Source organism: Hemiscyllium ocellatum, chromosome 8 (genome assembly GCF_020745735.1).
Source record: "Hemiscyllium ocellatum isolate sHemOce1 chromosome 8, sHemOce1.pat.X.cur, whole genome shotgun sequence".
In the NCBI taxonomy this organism is placed as follows: domain Eukaryota; kingdom Metazoa; phylum Chordata; class Chondrichthyes; order Orectolobiformes; family Hemiscylliidae; genus Hemiscyllium; species Hemiscyllium ocellatum.
The window spans coordinates 87635063-87656908 of NC_083408.1; the positions used below are offsets into that span (position 1 = coordinate 87635063).

Genomic DNA, 21846 nt, shown 5'->3' on the forward strand with positions numbered 1-21846 from the left:
GGTTGTGTTCGCCGAGCTGGGAATGTGTGTTGCAGACATTTCATCCCCTGTCTAGGTGACATCCTCAGTGCTTGGGAGCCTCCTGTGAAGCGCTTCTGTGATGTTTCCTCCGGCATTTGTAGTGGTTTGTATCTGCTGCTTCCGGAAGCGACAGATACAAACCACTATAAATGCCGGAGGAAACATCACAGAAGCACTTCACAGGAGGCTCCCAAGCACTGAGGATGTCACCTAGACAAGGGGTGAAATGTCTGCAACACACATTCCCAGCTCGGCGAACACAACCACAACAATGTGTCTCAGCTTTTCTTTTTGTTCTCTTATCCCGCTTCTGCCTTGTAAAAGTCTCTTGTGACTATTTAGTTGCATGTCATTTTGTTCGTGGCTAGGGAAAAAGGCTGAAGCACCAAAAATTGAGCCATTAATATCTTCTTTCTTGCACTTCATTTTCCTTTGTACTGCACAGTTTTCTCTATCATGGTTGCAAACTTTGAACCCAAACACACTCACCTCTGCAGTTTTGTATTGCCTGGAGATATTTGGCAACCTCTTCAAATTTCACATGAGCCATAGAGTTACAAAGATGTACAGCATGAAAACAGACCCTTCGGTCCAACCCGTCCATGCTGACCAGATATCCTAACCCAATCTAGTCCTGCCTGCCAGCACCCGGCCCATATCTCTCCAAACCCTTCCTATTCATATATCCATCCTAATGCTGCTCAGATGTCACAATTGTGCCAGCCTCCACCAAATTCTCTGGCAGCTCATTCCATACACGTACCACCCACTGTGTGGAAAAAGTTGCCCCTTAGGTCTATTTTATATCTTTCCCCTCTCACCCCTAAACCTCTAGTTCTGGACTGCCCAACCCGAGGGAAAAGACTTTGTCGAGTCCATGCCCCTCATGATTTTGCAAACCTCCTAGAAGGTCACCCCTCAACCTCCACTCCAGGGAAAACAGCCCCAGCCTGTTCAGCCTCTCCCAAATCCTCCAACATCCTTGTAATCGTGGCACAGTGGTTAGCACTGTTTCCTCAGTGCCAGAGACCCAGGTTCAATTCACGCCTCAGGCGACTGACCTGTGAAAACTCCACACGGACATTCTCCCTCTGTCTGTGTGGGTTTCCTCCGGGTGCTCCGGTTTCCTCCCACAGTCCAAAAATGTGCAGGTTAGATGATTTGGCCATGTTAAATTGCCTGTAGTGTTAGGGGCAGGGGTAAGTGTAGGGGAATGGGTCTGGGTGGGTTGCACTTCGGTGGGTCGGTGTGGACTTGTTGGGCCGAAGTAACTAAGTAATTTAATCTAATCTTAGTAATCCAAAATCTTTTCTGAACCCTTTCAAGTTTCACAACATCTTTCCGATAGGAAAGAGACCAGAATTGCACACAATATTCCAACAGTGGCCTAACCAATGTCCTGTACAGCCTCAACATGACCTCCCAACTCCTGTACTCCATACTCTGACCAGTAAAAGAAAGCATACCAAACGCTGCCTTCACTATCCTATCTACCTGCAACTCCACTTTCAAGGAGCAATGAGCCTGCACTCCAAGGTCTCTTTGTTCACAACACTCCCTGGGACTTTACCATTAAGTGTATAAGTCCTGCTAAGATTTGCTTTCCCAAAATGCAGCACCTCCCATTTATCTGAATTAAACTCCATCTGCCACTTCTCAGCCCATTGGCCCATCTAGTCCAGATCCTGTTGTAATCTGAAGTAACCTTCTTCACTGTCCACTACACCTCCAATTTTGGTGTCATCTGCAAACTTACTAACTGTACCTCTTATGCTCACATCCAAATCATTTATGTAAATGACAAAAAGTAGAGGACCTAGCACCGATCCTTGTGGCACTCCACTGGTCACAGGCCTCCAGTCTGCAAAACAGCCCTCTGTCACCACCCTCTGTCTTCTACCTTTGAGCCAGTTCTGTATCCAAATGTTTAGTTCTCCCTGTATTCCATGAGATCTAACCTTGCTAACCAGTCTCCCATGGGGAACCTTGTCGATTGCCTTACTGAATTCCATATAGATCACATCTACTGCTCTGCCCTCATCAATCCTCTGTTACTTCTTCAAAAAACTCAAGTTTGTGAGACATGATTTCCCATGCACAACACCATGTTGAATATCCCTAATCAGTCCTTGCCTTTCCAAATACATGTACATCCTGTCCCTCAGGATTCCCTCCAACAACTTGCCCACCACTGATGTCAGGCTCATTAGTCTGTAGTTCCCTGGCTTGTCCTTACCACCCTTCTTAAACAGTGGCACCATGTTAGCCAACCTCTAGTCTTCTGGCACCTCACCTATGACTATTAATATAAATATCTCAGCAAGAGGCCCAGCAATCATTTATCTAGCTTCCCACCGAGTTCTAGGTTACACCTGATCAGGTCCTGGGGATTTACCCACCTTTGTGTTTCAAAGTGCTTATCCAATTTTAGAAAGCTTCCAGGTGACCTTTTTAGAAGTTTATAAAGTCATGAAGGGCATGGATCAGGTAACTGGAAAGGTCTTTTTTTTTCCCCTGGTTTGGTGTATGCCAAAACTAGAAGGCATAGATTTAAGGTGAGAGAGAGAGATAAGACTTAAAAAGGGACCTAAAGAGGCAACCATGTCAAGTAGACAGTGGTAGGTATATGGAAGAAGCTGCTAGAGCAAGTGTTGGAGGAGAGTACAATGACAACATTTTAAAAGGCATCTGGATGGGTATATGAATAAGAAGGGTTTAGAAGGATATGGCCCAGATGCTGGCAAACGGGTCTCGATTAATTTGCGATATCTGGTCAGCATGGACAAATTCGACTGAAGGGTCTGTTTCTGTGCTGTATATCTGACTCTGACTATACATGAAAGTAGAACATTCCATATCATTTCGAACTCTGTGTTTAAAACTAATCTTGTCATCTTGCTCAACTATTTTACTGATTACCTCTAAATTAGTCTCTGTTAGGGATATCCCTCAAACTCAAAATAAACTAACTCTGCTCCAAATCCTTCCAGTTTCATTTGTTAATATGGCTGGCTAGGTGCTCAGCTGAAAGGATGCCATAATTGAGTGCCAGTTGTGAGCTCCCATCTTAGACTAAGCAAAAGTCATAAAACTTCTATGAAAATAGAAACGTGTATATTTTGAGAACTTTTTTTCTACCATCCTTCCCAAATGACATCTTTTCTATTTCGGAGGGCTGCAAATTTGCCAATGCCAGTTGATGTTTTCTGCCCATGTTTTTGCATTCTGTTTTACTGGTTTTTTTTGTAGGAGTTGGAATATATGTAAAACTGCTCATTCTTGAGGTTGACCATGACTCTGTAGACCATTATTCCTTCCTTGTAAATTATCAAATGTTTTTATCCTTGCCAGCACAGCTTGTATTTGGGATTACCTAATACTTGATGTCACTTTGTTTTCAGAATTTCTTGGTTATACAAGTGGTTTGTCCATCTTATTCATGGTCTACTTTACCATTGTGGTGAGTGAAATTTCCTGTTTGCCTTTTTTAAATCAGTTAAACTGGTCATTTTTCAGGATATTTGGTCAACAGAAGACTAATATACCAATGTAAATCCCATCATTTTACGTTTTCAGATTCAGTACCTACGTGACCGCCAATGGGCAGTATTTTGGTCAATATTAAACTAAGACTTGGATTGTTCTACGCACTATAGACTGTTTTTGGACTTTCCCTTATTTCCTGACCAGTTAATTTCCTGTTCTCAGTTGTACCCCTTTTTAAAAAGAGAACCAAGATCAAGCAAAAGAGCTTGAATGTTTTTCAATTTTCAGCATTGATTTATTCTTCGGGAGCAGATGTTCCTTATCGCACTGCAGTTGGCATTGATGGGAAAAATGAAGATAATATGCTGAAAATGATGTTTGCTCAACTTTGCTTTTTTTTGGAAGTTGCGTAATTAATAGTTTGTTCTATAATTGCTTGAGAACAACCTCAGCCCAGACTAGATGAGAAGCTAGATGTGAAGGGAAATAGTGAGAAAATTGACCTTGAACCTTTTTATAATGTGCTGTGGAAGGATACTGCGTCACAGCAGCAATCTACTGCCAGTGATCTGCCTTAGGATATTCCTGCCTACTGACCTGCCACTATCAATAGCTGGGAAATTGTAACCAGAAAAAATTGTTCTAACCATGTAATGCACAAAGATATGGAAAATTTGGCGCAACTGTCATTTTTATTGGACGTTTTCATTTAATTGCCTGCTACAGCTGTTATATATTTGTCAAGTGTCACACATTCTACTGGAATTAATGATAACGAAACATTACTATAAAATATGTACCATGACTCTACTTAACCTGAGACAGATCCACTGTCCAGATGCACAGACTATTCCTTGCCATCATAGTACAACATAATTATGAAAAATTTAGCACCATAATAGAGCAGTTTTTAAAGCTTGTTCACTACTTCACTTTGGAAGAAATACTTGAATAGTCTTAGAACCAAGCATGCAGATGGCTGATTGTCTCTGTCTCTAATGATCCAATTAAAAAATTACAATAAAAAGGTAGATCATTTACCCATTTGTGCCTATGCTGGTCATACTCAACTACATTTATCTATTCTAGTCTTATTTTCTTCTCTGGTACTAATCCTTCTGTTTTTCCCATTTTAAGTATTCACTTTTGTTGCTATGATGCTGTCTCTACATTAATGACTAAAGCGTTTTGTTAATCCTCTTTAACAAGTTTTAAATTCTTGCATTCTTTTATAGAAATGTCTGTGCTTCCACATCAGTTCACTACAAAAACATTTGTCACTTTAATATTTGGTAGAATTTTAATGTTTTTAGGACCTCTTCTTTCAATTCACCCTCTCCAAAAATATGCTTGGAATTGACAAGCCCATTCCTAATGTTTCAGTTAGGTTACCATCATTAGAGTTGTAGCCAAAGAGCACAAAGTACTTTTTGGCCCAACTTGTCCATGCTGACCAGGTTTCCTAAACTGAACTATCCCCATTTTTTTTTCGTGTTTGGCTCATATGTTCTAAAACCTTCATATCCATGCACCTGTCCAAATGTCTTTTAAATATTTATAATTGTGCTTGCCTCTACCACTCCTCTGGCATCTCTTTATATGCAGACCAGTTATATTTCCTCAAACTTGAACAAAAAATGATCGCATTTCAAAACAACTTGTAGGGTGCTATTTTAAGTACCTCCATGGTGGCTCAGTGGTTAGCATTGCTGCCTCAGCGCCAGGGACCCGGGTCCGATTCCAGCCTCTTGCGACTGTGTAACTCCACACAGACCACAGACATTCTCCCCGTGACTGTATAAACTTCTACCGGGTGTTCCGCTTTCCTCCCACAATCCAAAGACGTGCAGGTCAGGTGAATTGTCCATGCTAAATTGCCCGCAGTGTTGTGTGCATTAGTCAGGGGTAAATGTAGGGGAATGGGTGGGTGGGTTATTCTTCGGAGGGCCTGTTTCCATGCTGTAGGAAATCTAATATAATATAGTAATATAATCCGAATCGGGTCTGAGTTCAAGCTTCCAACAAAAGCACAGTGATAATTGAGTATTTTTTAAAAATTCTCCAGGCTGCTTTACATGCCACTTTGTTGTTAGAAGCAAAACCCTCGGAAAATGATAAATTCCTTGCAGGGAAAGGAGAAATATTTAAGTTGGATAAATGTTTTTATCTATACAAATGTAATAAACCAGAAATTTGAATGCACTTTTTCCTGGGACTCTTATCATATACGCTCTTTGTAAATTAAAATCGCAATCTGTTAATTATTGATTTTTGTTTTAAATTTTGGTGATTTGCTGTTTTGATTTGTCAGAAATTGACTATACTTGTGCTTACAAGTCATTTATGAACATGCAGTTTGCTCTAAACATATGAAGCTTTCATCTTAACTGGAAGCTGTAGATATCTAGCCCCTTGTCTCGCATGATCTTTCTTTTAATAGAAAAAAAAATGGGTGAACTTTAAAATGGGTAACTTGGGTGAAAGCTATGGAAAATTTGAATTATGGTACAAGTTTGAAATTTTTTTTTGTTTTTCCTTCACTTAATGCAGTAATATGCATGTATGTGCTATAGTGTTAGTGACAATTAAACCATTTCTATAGCCTTATCTCTGCACCATACCATTTTCTCTTGCTTCACATACCCCTCTTTCCCTGTACAATGCTTTCTTAATCATTTATTGCAGTCAAGTCAAAAACTTCTGCAATTTTAGAAACTTCTGCAACATAGGCTACTACAAAAGCTATGCCTATCGCGACCTCTTAAATGCCAATATTTGTTATGATTCTGTATCCCATTATTTGCATTTGGGTGTTTTTAAATTAACATGAACTGACTTCTGCAGGTTGTGGTTAAAAAATGGTTCGTTCCTTGCCCGCTGTTTAATGGCACTGTGAATTACTTTCAGGTAAGACACCTTTGATATTGCTGTGATGGTTAAGGAGATTAGAATGATTTCTTGCTGTTTGTTTAATATGAGGCCCTACTTAATGTTATGTTGAAGAAATGAGCACTCACTCATAACTAAGTTTAATTTGATCAGACATGGTATTGCTTTAACTGTGGAAGCAGATTTAATTGAAAAGTAAACAGACTTGAATGAAAACAAATTGCAGTATAAGGGAGGGAGTGAGGAAGGGATAGGATTAATTGGACACCTCTTTCAAAGCATGGGCATGAGTGCAATCAAATGGCTTCCTTCAGTTCTGTTATTGTGATAATTATCACTGATTCCAGGCCTTAACTGCCACACTTACTCTGTTTTGAGGCTGAAGTATCATCTAAATGGATTACATAAAGGAAGGTTTTAATAAACCAGTACAGGAGTTCAAGGATTAAAATTGTCATTGATAATTCAGAGTTTGTTTTCCGCAATGCTCTATCTTAAGTGCAAGACAAAATAAAAACGTATTAAGATGTTTAAGAGAAGAAAACAACATTTTGTACTCTGAAAGAAGAGTGCTCATTGAATGTATTCTGGTGGAGGCACTTTTCTCTCAGAATTCAGTGAGGATATTTTTCAAGTCCTGGGTTTGGTGTGATCCTATGGTGATATCCTCTATTTGGGCATACGTAATATTGTTAAAACTGAACTTGACTGCATAAGTTAGTTTATTAGTGTGATTCCTTATTCACAGAAATGTTGGAAAGTTTATATTGCCATGATGCAGCAATATAGATGTCTGATTTCCTTTTGTACATTAGTGAACAGACCAGCAATGTTAAATGATGATCTGCATACTGTTTTGCTATTAATATGCAATTCCTGTATGGCTTTCACAAATTAATGAATCCATCAACCGATAAGTAGAAACTTTGCACTGATTTAGTTGTAGCAATTTACTAAACTGTTTGACTGGTTTGTTATCTGGACAAGTCATGATAGGTATAAAGCAAAATCACTTGAATTGGGCAGCCTGTATATGCCTTTGCATAATGTGCCATGAAAATGAATGGGGAGAAGGGTGGTTGCCTTGTAGTGTCCTTGGAGGCTATTGAGGCACAAGGAATCTCTAGTTTCATGTTATGTTCTCAAGTGGCTCTAGATTTTTTTCCACGTATGGGACAAAGGCCTGAAACAATATATTTAAGAATCCCATTTTTAAAGAACTTTAAATTTGTTTTATTTTTGCTGTTCTATTTTTAAAATGTTAATATTAGAAATGAATACTTTCCATTTCCAACTTCACCTAGCATTGACATCACTTTTTAATCAGTCAGTGTATTTCTGTTTTTAGTTAACTGCCTTCTAATCTGCCTCATTAACTGTCTTGCGTCAGTGTAATACTTGTTTAAATTTCTGCCACTAGGTTATCCAGTTGCCTCAGATTGTGGATTGAGTAATTAGTACTGAACTCTCTCATTCATTGTCCAAACTTTTCACTTAAGGTCCCAAATTTGGTTAGTTTGAGACCCATGTTACTGCTGGAGAAACTTGACATGTATGGCAGCATCTGTCGAAGAAAACCTGAGTTCATGATTTAAGTCCAGTGTGACTCTTCCTTGAACTTACAGGTTAAGATTATTTTCACATGAAGCAATTTCAGTGTATGAAAGCTTTGAATGGAATATGTTAATGTCATGAACAGTACCTACTTCAATGGAATTGCAAACATGCTACCTTTAAACACCGATAAATAGAATTGTTGCAGTTTTCAACTGTTTTAATTGCTTTCTGGAATGTCCAGCAGTGAAATTTCTCCATTCCCTAAATAGCTACTAGATTCCGTCCCCAGGCTTGCTCCTAATCTACTTTCTCATGACATTAGATGAGGATATGTGGATATCAAACTTTTTCATGGTTATCCTAATCTTGCACATCAAGATGGTTGTTGTTTTTTTATTATTCGTATCCAAGTACATAGCACTCTTCTCTTCTTTCTTCCCCACCCCCCCAGTGTGAATTATTTCTTGGTATGTGGGGGATGGAGGAGATATATATATTTATGGTGATTTCAAGTATGTGCGCAAGATAACCATTGTACACTGTATACCAGCATGAAAAATTAGACATCGGATTATTTTAAGGGTCTTGTTAGACTGTAAAATTTTTTTTTCTTTTTCTTGTTTAGAACTTTAGTTCTGATGAATGTAAACCAAAGCTTCTACAAATTTCATCCAAGGTTTGTACTCTAGTTACTTGGTCTGCAAGAACAGTTTGTTTGTATTCTCATCATACAATTTATAATCAATTAACTTTCCAAGAAAGGTTGTAATTTTAACTATCTGGCAGTTCTGTGTTGCTGAACATTAAATGTGAGTCTAGTGCTTTAATCACTTGCGATATGTAATTTGCATATGGGATCCAATTTTAATTTTGCTGTTTTCTTTTTAAACTAAGCCATTGTTTTATAGGTGCAGGTAACCTTTTAAAATCTGAACTAAAAGGCAAGAAGCAATTTCCTGTGAATGAATGTGCCTGTTTATTAACCCCTAGTAGACATATTCACTTAACATCATGCCCTTCATGTTATGGCATGAAATATCTGAACTAGGCTTTCTGAAAAGGAATGGTAACTTGTACTGTGGGGCCCCTCTTAAAATCATTGTATCCTGAATAACAAAACTGCTGTCAGCACTTTATGCTTCAGCACAAATGGTATGGTTGATCCCAGTTAACATCAGGCTCACATGAGGGTTCCTTATTGCCACACTCAGTTAAGTGCTGCCTAAATGTTAAAGGTAGTCACTTGTGACCTGCCTCTTGAATTCAATGCTTTGTCCTTGCTTGAGTTAAATTTTGATGTCAGTAGTCCTGACAAAAACCAAACACACTTAGTGAACATGTTATTGCTGAGCACGTATCACTTGATAAAGCTGTTATTGATAACTCTGATCACTTTAAATCATTGTCATGCACATTAAGTCCAATTTTATCCATAAATGTATTTTAACATTGCAATTTTTCTTCATCCCATAGAGTGCATATGCAATTCCAACAATGGCATTTTCATTTCTCTGCCATACATCAGTGTTGCCAATTTACTGTGAACTCAAAAGGTATGTCATGCAGAGAGTCTAAGTTTTGCAAACATCATTCTTGAGTATCCAATTGACTATGCATCACTTTTCAACTTGGGAAGCAGTCTAAAATTCTGACCTTTTTAGATTGATTTGATACTAATTTCAACAATGTTCAGTCATGAAGTGTTCAAAGGCTTAAATTAATTATGCTGAATATCCAATCCTGCTCTTTCACAACTTCAGTGATTTCACACATCCCAGTTTCTCTACTGAAGAAAAGTAAGCAATTAGATAATTTACTCATGTTTGCTAGTCAGTTTGTGAAAGGTGTATTGGAACTCCAGAATAAATTATTGAAGTCTGCTGACTTGAGTCATTTGATGCTGTGATAGTGGCAAGATAAAACACAGCCTTACCCAGAAGTACTTAGTGCTGGATAACCAAGAATCATTTTCATTCCCAAATTCATGCCATTAGTAAGCATAAACATACAAGTGTAATTTTCTTCAATATTTTAGCTTGTATATGCAAATTTAACACTTCTAATTGAGAGCTTTGCGAACCTGGTTTCTGACATAAGTGAGTATTCTGTGCATCTTGCAACCAAACACGTGTAACAATAATGTTTGAATTTCTTTTGAACAGGCCTTCAAAGAGCAGGATGCAAAAAGCGGTTAACATAGGAATGATTCTGAGTTTTTCGATCTACATGCTTTCTGCCTTGTTCGGCTACCTGACGTTTTATGGTTTGTGGTGTATTAACTATAATATTTTGAAAGTTGTTTCTGTAGTGCTTCCAAAACTCTAAGATTTTTTTTTCTTCTTTCAGCCAATGTGAACTCTCAGTTGCTGCATAGTTACAGCCAGTATCTGCCACGGGACCACATTATTATGTCAGTTAGAATATGCATACTCTTCTCTGTGCTTCTGACAGTGCCTCTAATCCATTTTCCAGTGAGTTTTGACAAAGATGTGGTTTTTTGTGTGTACTTTACCATTTTGTTTTCATTTTAATTTTGGCTCAAGACTGTTCAGTCGATCAAACTTGACTTTAAAACTATAATATTCATCATTCCATAGTCTTTGTTAGTAGCTTTGTCATACTCTTTATCCTAAATGCATGGCATTTAATGGGATATCCTTGCACCTCTGCTTTATTCATTTGATCCTTATCATTAGACAAATTGAACACTGGTCCCTGAACTAACAGCAGTGTCCTTTTGTCAGTCATATTCTTAATTTTGTGCACCAAAATAAAGTAAAAGCAACCTGAGACTTGTTGTGCAGATCAAATCATTAAAACAAAAAACAAAGTTGCTCTGATGGTATTTAGGTTTGTAGTTCCTGGAAGTGTTGTTGTTCTTGTGCTGTGGTAGGAGAGATGTAAGAGATTTTAGTTAACTTGGAAATTTACAATTTGTGCAAACAACCTATTAGTCATTACAGAGGGAAATCTACCTCATGCTGTGCTTGAACAGTTTGAGTATCAATCTATTGTAGTGAGAAGAGGCCCAAATAATAAATGTCATGCCTCTGGAAAGGTAGCTTTGAGAAAAGTGGAAATAAAAACAGGATTTGTATCTTTGCACAGTATTTTAAACTCAATGGAAGGTCAACAAAGTTTTTTTAGAATGATAAACATCTTGAGAATAGCATCTAATTTGTAATTTAATAATGCAAATGTACCTTTCAAAATAAGGCATGGCTTTTTTCTCCAATACTAAAAAGTTATGTAATTGAAGTTTTTCATCTTGCAATCAAGACATGAGCAAGAATTACAATGTAAACAAAAGCAATTTGTAGGAGTAGAGAATGTGGGTTAGTTGACAAGTGGATTCTGTTTCGGTGTATCACCATGAAGAATACACTAGTTAGATTATAACTGCCTTTGGAAAATGAGCCAAAAGGTGGCTGTCACCGATTTTTATTACTTTGAAATAGGTTCATTGCGTGTACATCTTCTGTCGGCGAAGAACAGTCTTGTACGTTAATGAAGCTTTACACATGTGTCCAGATTGAATGCCCAACTAGCGATCTTTTTTAAATTGTTCACTGTATAATTCGTAGCACAGGAATTCAGTTAGATTATTTAACAAATATTGTCCATTTGCAGAAAATCATCTAATGTTGAGCACTTGCATTTTGCAAGTACAGGCTGGGTGAGTAAAGTCAGTACCTTGCCTGTTCAGAAAAGTTAGGGAATGTTTTTTAAAAATCTACAAGTCTTTTTGGGATGTACAACCTACATGTCTACTCCAATATCCAGGATCATTATCAGCACTGAAAGTCACATACCACATTATTTATCAGTGTGACAGACATATTTTTGGCTTTTCTGATGCCATCCTATTAGTAATAAATAATGTATTACTTCAAATGGTAGCAATGTGGAACAGCTAGCTTTGCCTGTTGCATAAACATTTTGAGGTACCTTGCTCGTGCAGCTAATCTGAGGTAGGGCTGGGCACTATTTGAAATGGCAGATTTAGGCCCATTCATGAGTTTGCCCAATTTATCTATACAGGAAACAATCTGATCAGGATGGTCATTATCTTACAAGGAAAGTTTTTTGATCCACCCTATTTGAGCATGTACTGTGAGCAAATATCCTGTTCATAATGTTGCCAATAAAACTAATCTTGTATTTGGAACTGTCCAAATCCCAATACCTGTTGCCCAGTATAGGTAAGTTTGCAGTAGTTAAAATCTACCAGAGTGTTTTCAACTCTCCCTTCAAGGGATGGGAGCTCAGTTAACTGCTCCAATACAAGGCTAAATTTGAGTGCTATGTTTGTATTTATATTTAAGAATTTGCTTACATGCCTCAATGGGATTCAAACTGCAAATATTCCAATTACTTAAAGTACACAAGGATTTGGAGGCTAGGAGTCATCCCACCAAAGGAATGTTCCTCATGGATCCCAGCAAAGACTATTGAGATCTGGCCACAAGGGGATTCCATGATTTTTGCCATCTATTTGGGAATGTGTGATGTCTCTAAATTTAAATGTACAAGTTAGTTCATCAATTCAATTATTATTACTGATTGAAACATTTGATCCAGATGGGAGAAAAGGTGAGGATTGCAGATGCTGGAGATCAGAGTCGAAGAGTATGGTGCTGGAAAAGCACAGCTGGTCAGGCAGCATCTGAGGGGCTGGAGAGTCTACACTTCGACTCCCCTGCTCCTCAGATGCTGCCTGACCAGCTGTGCTTTTCCAGCACCATTACTCTTCGACTCTGATCTCCAGCATCTGCAATCCTCACCTTTTCTTCCATCTGAAGTGAAATTTAATGTAGTAGTGAAGGTTGTTCTACTGAAGCGGAATCTGTATGGGTTGAGCGTAGAGGAGCAATTCCTGAAGTATGTACAGAATTTTTTTTTAAATCAATATTGAGGAGCTGACCAGGAAACTGGCCATCATAGACTGGGCATTGTAATCTAAATAAAAAACTACAAAGGTAAACAGTGCATTCTGACTATGAACTTGTGTACGAGCAATTGTGATATTATGAGCCGTGCTTTCACGTTTTAGTTTTCAGCAAGACTGTCAGGTGCTGAGCCACAAAGCCAATAGAAATGAATTGGACCTAGTAAGGATGGTTTACATTTGATATAGTCATGTCTGTTCACGTATGTGCCTTTTGTCAGGTTTACAGATCTGTATGTTCAGGTTAGTCTTGAGGCCTTCAACATTGCCATGTTGTACATGAAAATTTGATAGGATGCTAGGTATATCTGTGCTAGATCACTTAAGTGCACTTTAAAGGATTTAGCATCGTCTAGTGGTTTGTAGTATGATAGCTGAGAGCAAAGCTCAAACTGGGCAAATTCCACTTCCCACTGTTTGTGGGATAGAAGTGCACCAAAATTGGCAAAGTTAATTGGATTTGTGTAATGCCACTTTAAGATTGGTCTTATCAGAAACTATACTGAGAAATGAAGGTAGATCATTTATTTTTGCTCTATTGTGAAAACTCTCAAATGGGCCCAAGGCCACCCCTTCAGTCCTGAAAAGTGCCTTCCTGTGATTATCATGGAATTGTGAGGTTTCTCACAGGGTTGCCCCTAACAGGATGGTGCTGTCCACCCAAAGGGTGTTCTGTCGGTCTCTGAATAATGCGGTATGTGAATTTCCATACTGGAGTGACGCTAGCTATATAAAGGTTCTTGCAAAGACTGGCAGATTGTATTGAATGGTATTTTTCTTTTGGGCTGTTCACAAGCAATAAGGTACTACCAGTATCCAGCCAGCCTTCGCTTGCAAAACTCCAAGCAACATCCAGCATTTTAAATGATGGATTGGACAATGTGATTTGGACTGTTTGTTATCCTGAATGTTCTAAGCATTATACTACAACCAATTTAAGAATGAGTAGTGGCTTATAGTTAAATGCATTGCCTACTGAAGCTATATATTGATAAATGGACCTCCATTCTTTCAGACAAAACATATACGACCATTGTCTATTTCAATTCAGCAAAATAGGTGCAGCCACCCTCTAGTAATGCTTCAACTAAAGGGATCACCCAATCAATCAATTTATCTGGTTTAAATTTTAAGCAAAACTTGGTTATTAAGTTGTGGTCATCTAGCTGCATTTTCCATAGCAATGCCTTCTACCAGAATTTAGTTATCAACCAGTCAAAATGCACTACTCTCAGATAATATAAAATGTTTTCCCCTTTGTCTTGTACTCATCAGGACATGTGCAGGAATATAACAATCATTGACAAAATTTCTTTTTTTACATTACTACTATTTCTGTACTGTCAAATGATTAATTGATATTGTATTGATCATGCATTATATAAATTTCTTTTGTATTGAAGCAATGACCAAACGATCTAAGCTATAAAAGGATCAGGACGTTCACCTGAAGTAAGAATAGAAATATCTGATGACTAATCAGTCATGGCTTGAGATTTAGTTTTAATGTAATATCTGTTTTTAAATGCAGCTATAACAGTATTAATTGTAAGGTTTACTATAAATGTGGTTTTCTGCAGAGCTTGGAAATATGTATTAAATTTGAAAGAAAATATTTTCAAATTGGTTTGATTTTGAAATGTTTTATTAGTCTTGTATAATGAAACCATCTTTTATATTTGGTGTTTTGAGCTCCACCACCAAGGAGCACTTAATACTTCAATGACCCCGTTTTAACATTTGGCTTGTGTCAGATTCTAAGAGCATATCCTTATCATTGATACACTTTTTTTTTTCTGCAGGCAAGGAAATCTTTTATGCTGCTATTTTGTTCAAGCTGCCCCTTCTCATGGTTGTGTCATATACTTGTCACACTTGTTATTCAGACAGTGATTGTGTTATTGGCAATCTATGTGCCAAATATACAAAATATCTTCGGTGTAGTTGGTAAGTTGTTTTATTATTTTGATCTTTAATCAAGCTGAAAGTAAATTACAAACACTATACAAGTAGAATCTGGGAAAAATATAAACAATTTAGCATTTCTAGCCTCCTAAATAAATAAAGTATGAATTGTAACATGGCAGTAAAAAGCTTTGGAACACTTGTGATTTTAAGTGTAAATGATGAATGTCAGGGACATTGTAGTATAAGTAAGAATCGTTTTAAGACTTGCATTAATCTGGCCTATGCTTTCATCTCCCCCTAATTATAAGCAATTCGTGAAGGATGAGGCATTGGATTAACGACCAGAAAGGCTAAAGAGTACATTTCCTAGTTAAATGAACACTGAAGTTTCTATTTGTGTTCCAGTGTCGAGCATTATCCTTCTGATTTCATATTTTAAAGCTGCCATAAGGTAGTTTAGTGTTGGAAAAAGAAATCTGAACTTGCTTTCTCATTCCTTCACCACCCCCCAGCCCACTCCATCTAAGTAAGCTTTGTCAATAATTATGAATCTGGGTCCCTAGTTAGTGACCTTCCTATCTGTGTGGACTGTTCATCTTGTGCAAAGCAATTGAATCTCCTGTTAACTTCGATCCAAAAGTGAGTACTCCAGTGTATTTAATCTTTTCCTAATCAATTACAACTTTATTTCTTTTTTTTGTCCCACCCCCTCCATTTTTTTCCCTCAAAATATGAATATTTTGGCTCATGCCTTGGACGTTAAGCAATTAGGATGTATTTGAGAGGAAAGTAGATCAACACAAGGAAATTAATACAAAGAATGCTGATATGGTTAGATGACGCTCTGAAGGAGAAGACCTAGTGTGAAACGTAAATTATGTGCATTTGTGGGCGGCACGGTGGCGCAGTGGTTAGCACTGCTGCCTCACAGCGCCTGAGACCCGGGTTCAGGCGACTGACTGTGTGGAGTTTGCACGTTCTCCCCGTGTCTGCGTGGGTTTCCTCCGGTTTCCTCCCGCAGTCCAAAGATGTGCGGGTCAGGTGAATTGGCCACGCTAAATTGCACGTAGTGTTAGGTAAGGGGTAAATGTCGAGGTATGGGTGGGTTGCGCTTCAGCGGGTCGGTGTGGACTTGTTGGGCTGAAGGGCCTGTTTCCACACTAAGTAATCTAAGTAAATCATTCAGACCATTGGTCTGCTCCACAGCATGTTCTCACAATTCTGTGTTAAAATCCAAATTGCATACACAATTCACTTGTTTTGCCTTTATGATCGCAAAATATAGCGCATGCAAAATGCTATGTACAGATGATAATTTGTATCATTTTATCATTTAAAATTCTCTCCCTTTCCTCAGGTTCCACAACTTCAACTGCTTTACTATTTATCTACCCTGGACTCTTTTACATGCAAATAAGCAGAGAATCTTTAAAATCTTCAAGGAAGCTTAAGGTGAGTTTTGAAGTATCTAACTTTACACTGAAAACTGTAATGGTTTCTGGTAAACTCCTGGATTTTTTTTTATCATAAAGTGATAGATATTCCACTCTACCGGCCATTGGTAATAAAGCAGAGTGTTGGAGTTCCTTTTTTTTTTGATGCTTGCATCTGTTGAATTTAAACTTTTTTTTTGTCCATTATTGTTAGCACACATCCTTACTCCATTCTATTTTCAGTAATTTATCACATTGATCATATTTTCAAAATGTTTAATCAGTTTAACAGTAGTCCTTCCTGCCACAAGTACTTGTTTCCTTTTCAAGTTAAGTAAATATGGTTTAAAATAATCCATATTATCCTTTCTTTTTTGACCTATGTAACAAAGGCATACTAAATACAGGTACACAATCCTTTAACCGAAACGTTCGGGACCAGCTGGTTTTCGGAATTCGGAATGTTTTGAATTCCGTAATAAGTGACAGTTCAATGGTGACTTTTTTTTAAAAACTTTTACTGGACAGCAGATTCCATGTGAGTAACAATCCCTGAGACAGAACTGAGGCCTGCTGGTGCTGGGCCACACCCCTTCACGTCACATTTGAGTGACACGCATCGAGTGGGTCTGGAGTTGGGTTAACTGTTGCACGCCAAACAACCTTTTGTTAATGAGATTTAAAAACTTCAAAAAAACCTTCAGATTTTGGAGCTTTTTGGAATTTGGGATTTCCGATAAGGGGTTGTCTACCTGTACCAGACATGGACCTCAACAGATTGAAATTACTATAGCCATGTGAAAACATCAAACACACCAGTTCTTCTTTGAATGATGTATTGCTTTATTCTCCTTTCTATTATTCTGTGCTTTTTATCCGGCTAACCAGCCTTGAGTGAAGGACATTAATCAGTGCCGCCATCAATCTTGTCTATGGAGTACAGGAAAGTAGCAATGTACCAAATGGTAGCAGGGGGCTTAATTTTTGTAGCTCAAACCCAAAGTGACACTACACAGACGTGTGCATTTCACATTTTAAAGGAAATGGAGTATACATACACATTTTGATTACCTGCATAACTCTTATTGGACCATGTATCCTATCCCTAGGCACATGGTTTCAACATAGTGCTTTGCTAAATGTGCAAAGGGATAACCCAATTCAAAGCCATATATCAACATCTATATAATAAAGTAATTCCAAGCTGACACTTGGTTTGTATGCCACTATTGATCAGTTTAGATATCTCGAGGCTAGTGAATTTTAAAATGAAATAAGGATTGTGTAGAAATGTTTTTGTATTTTCTTTCCTTTGTTTGTTCATTTTTCCTTTGTTTCACCAGGCTCTAGGATTGATTATTCTAGGCATTCTCATTGGGGCAGTTAGTTTGCTTGTTATCATTATAACCTGGCTGCACAATGAAAATTGAGCCTAATCAATGGAATTTGCACAAAGTGAAATCACACAACTCAGGAAGTCATCAGTTGAGCAGTGAAATCAACTTTGCAAATGTGTATTTTCTTTCTCCTGACTTACTGGCAATATGATGACAAGTGAAATTACCTTTTGTTAGAAGTGGGATCAGGTCCTTTGAATCTCAATGGAAATGAAAATAAAACTTGTGACTGGGCGTTCAGATTTGTGCAGGATCAAAAAAAGCTTTGCTTATGTTCAGTAACTATTCTCAATTGGGTTAGGGTAGGAAAGAAATCAACTGATGTGAAGCCATATTACCATGGAGAAACTTCTACCAAAAGGCAAATCTCTAACATCGTAAACTGATAAAACTCCATTTCAGTGACTGGTACAATGTTTTGTAACTTTAATTAAATTGCAGTATAAATATTAGTGATTTATGGTAAGTTTTATATATTTTTCTTGTAATCCAGAATGGTCAGTTGAAATTAAATATTTAAAACTAATCTTTATTGATTAAATGTGCACATAAGGTGACATTAAATTTGTTCAGACAAAAGTCAAACAGTATTATTGCATACTTAGGTTTACTCCTTAACCCAAAGTTATCACCCATAGATATATTTTGCACTTTAGTTATGCATTTGATTCCTTGCGTACCTGTTAAAATAATGTTCAACATTATCTTGACCTTGTACTAGTAAATATGGGTTAAAGGCCATTTTTTTTCTGCTTTTAACTTTGTTTAATTAAAGTTATATCAATAGAATACTAAGGGAGAGAATGAGTTCTGATCAATTTTGACACCAAACTTTTTTTTTGTCTCGAACCAGTGAGTAATAAATCAAAATACAGAAGTCTTTTAAAGTGCTGCACTCTTGCCTAACTTCACGTTAACATTATATAATGATGCAAATTACTAATGTGGCTTTGATAGTCCATTTAGAAAATTTTTCCCTTGATTAACAGTTTAATGTTTTAACTGATGGGTAATATGGTTAACATTTGTCTTGGTTCTAAGTAAACTGTTTTTTAATAAGTGATTTTGTTTAAATGTTTTTGAAGTCATTCTGCTTGGCAGTTAACACTTGGACTTTGAATGATCAAAGGCATACAATAGCTGTCACTCGGTTAGATTAATGTTGTTTATCCATTCAGCCAGATTAGGCTGCACATAAAAATGTCGCTGACTGCTGAAGTGCTACTTTTATTCACTAGTGTAACTAATTTTTTTTTGTTTATTACTTTGTACTAGCCACACACTTGTTTCCCAAGTTTTTGCATTAAAGTAAATTTGCCATTTTAAAAATTTGAAATCCATCTTGCCTTTTGATCTTAACCTCTAACAGTTGGTTTTTTAAAATACTGGTTGCATATTGTCGTCTATATGTTTTACTGAATGTCTAATTTAAGTTCAGCATTGAAAGTATCTTTTTACATTGGTTTTTCCATTGTATATTAAAAGATAATTATTTGTTTACATTTTCTGAAAAATATTTATTGTGAAATCTTGCATTACTATTTTCAATTATCTTTTGACTTTTGGACAACAGAATAACTTGTATATATTGCCTATTTTCTGTTTGGTTCCTGAAAGTGTCTTGTTCTTACATTTTTCTTTTGAATTCCACTGTAGGGGTGGGGGGAGAAATCATTTGCTCTGAATTCCCAAAGCATTGCAATAATCCTGTTATTGTTGTTTTTCTTTAAATCTGACCATTTTTTTATGAAGTTTAGATTTTGACTCTTCAATTCTGTTAATGCATGTCAAATCAATCTTGTTTTCTCCAGGATTCTGTTTAATGCACTTTTGATATTCTGTTAATAAATCAGGCTGTTTGTTAAATCTGTCGTTTACCTTCAGAAAGCTATTGAACTGTGTTTTAAACTTTTTTGAATATTTCCAAATCGTAGTGTAAATTCCATCATCAAACTTGAATACTGCAGTAGTTAATTATATGGATTATTGTAAAATAAAGTGTATGCAACAGTGTTATCATTCTGATGTGCATTGTGTTGATGTAAAGTTTCCTGGAAAGGACAGATTTTAAGATATATTTTTGGGCTTGGCATCAGTCTCCATTCCTACACTTGGCTTTTTTTGCTTTGAAAAGAAGAGTAATTCCTTTTGAAGGAAATGGCTTATGCTGGATGCCAGCCTCACTCCTTTATTTGAGACTTGAACTGGGAATCTTGATTATTTCTGTGATAAGTATTCACCAGCAGAATTCCAGCTTGTCCTCTTTTTTTTCAGCATTTTGAAGCAACGATTGAAAATCTGGGGACTCTGGCAAAGATACTTCTCAGCTTTGAGAGATGTTGGGATAAATTATAACCCCTGTCTAAAAGTAACTAATCTTACACCAACCAGGAATATACCAAATTTTGATGCTTCTGTGAGCAACATTTTTACATTTTTTTTTGAGGAATCCCAGTGATATTTTTTTCCCCCAAAGTTTTTTGGCTTATTCATCTTGCCTATATTTGACTACATTTCGCTCATCTTAGCAAGCATAGTTATCATGTCAGTCTCTCAATTACCTTTTTGAATAACTTGACTTGTATGATGTATAATATGTTCTATTTTCATCAGTAAACTCAATGATATCATGACTGATCTGATAATTCTCAATGCCACTTGTAACCCTTGTTTGTCTGAACTAGGGTGCTATCTTTTGTGGCTCGGGGATGACAAGGTTCCCAAATCACCCTAGTTAGCTCTTCTGTAGTCTTTATCTAATTAAGAAAGATTCGGGTGCTCTATTCTTCCTGCCAAAGTGCATAACCTCCAATCTTTATATTCCACATACCAAGATTTTAGCCCCCTCACCTAACTTGTCTGTCCCACTGTAATCTCCATCACTCTGTATCTTCCTGCCTATTTTTGTCATCTGCAACCTAAGCTAAACGAAATTCACTTTCCTCATCCAAATCATTAAATAGTAAATAATTGTAGATCCAGCGCTGATGACCATGGCACTCCTAGTTAAGTCGTCATCCTCCAAAATGCCCATTTGTCCCAATCTTCTCTCCAGGCTAATATTACTTGGAACACAATGGGCTCTTAAATAGCTAAAGTGTAGCATCTTATCAAACACCTTTTTCTAAAATTGAAATATTACCTTGCTGCTACCACTTCCAATCATGCTATTTTTGACTTGTATAGTCGGAACTTCTACAGCATAGTATGCTCGACTATTGCAATCCTCTCTCAAACCCTCTTAATTGAAATAATAACCTGCACATCATTATTCTCTAGAACACTTCCTACCCAGCATTTTTGCAAAATATTTTAAAAGTATAACTTTCCAAATTGCGTTTCAGAAATAGTTTCACAATTCTTTTGTCATCTGCTAAAAGAATATGCATGCCTCTTTTACCCCTTACCCCACCTGGAGTTGCTATATAAAAAAATTAAGCCTGAAAGTACTACTCCTAGCACTGAAAACAACTAGATGGTACCTCCATTTTCCCTTAAATCAAATGCTCCTGAGGCCAGAATCTGGATTGTTCAAGAAGATATGTTGATGCAGGAAAGATCTTTCCTCTCTTACAGCATATAAACATAGAAAATCTAAATATGTTGAAGAGAAATTATATAATTAGAAGTCAATTGTGCTCAATTTGAGATTGAAGGTCTCAACATTTAGCGAAATTAACATTTTATTATATTGCTTTGAGATCCCTACCACTTAATATGGAACTGACTTGCATTATGTTGCATCATTCCCAAGCTTGGGATGGTTGTAACATACTTTACAGCGATGGAATACATTTGAATTTGTCACTTCTAATGTAGAAATTACAGTGACCAAATTGCACTTGAGCTCCTGCATGCAGCAATGAAGTGAGTTGCCAGATCATGGCACAGGAGGCTAGTTAATCTGTTTTCTTGTGGGTAGTGTGTTCAATTCATTAATGCTTCTGTTATTAAATGATCTCTTTTAACCAACCTATTGGACTTACTTTGAAGAAATTTGTTCAGTAATGGGAAATCTGAGGTTGTACTGTACTTGCATTTCTCAGAAGCATTTAACAATGTGACACAAGTCATTGTAGAAAACGAATGCTTGTAGTGGAAGGCTCACATATTGGCAATGTTGTGGACTAGGCCAGACCACTCAAAGCCTTCTTAAGAAGGCAGACCAGACCATAACTTTGCAGATTAGGTAATTTTCACTTACCAA

General features: G+C 37.1%; 1 protein-coding gene across 10 annotated transcripts in view; it reads left to right on the top strand.

The window, feature by feature from the left end:
- The window catches only part of slc38a6 (solute carrier family 38 member 6), a 77000-nt gene that overhangs the window by 38898 nt on the left and 16256 nt on the right, over window positions 1-21846 (top strand). For 4 of the 10 annotated variants that reach the window (XR_009644940.1, XR_009644939.1, XR_009644938.1 and 1 more), the window contains exons 8-15: window positions 3423-3481; window positions 6352-6414; window positions 8579-8629; window positions 9427-9506; window positions 10116-10216; window positions 10300-10424; window positions 14704-14848; window positions 16167-16261. Coding sequence is in view for 6 of the 10 variants with exons in the window: in XM_060828533.1 (XP_060684516.1) it covers window positions 3423-3481; window positions 6352-6414; window positions 8579-8629; window positions 9427-9506; window positions 10116-10216; window positions 10300-10424; window positions 14704-14848; window positions 16167-16261 (719 nt within the window). In the remaining 4 variants the exon portion in view is untranslated. Of the gene's footprint in view, window positions 1-3422; window positions 3482-6351; window positions 6415-8578; window positions 8630-9426; window positions 9507-10115; window positions 10217-10299; window positions 10425-14703; window positions 14849-16166; window positions 16262-17585; window positions 19036-21846 lie in introns of those variants that run through there. The other 6 variants (XM_060828532.1, XM_060828534.1, XM_060828536.1 and 3 more) reach the window with 3 other exon arrangements.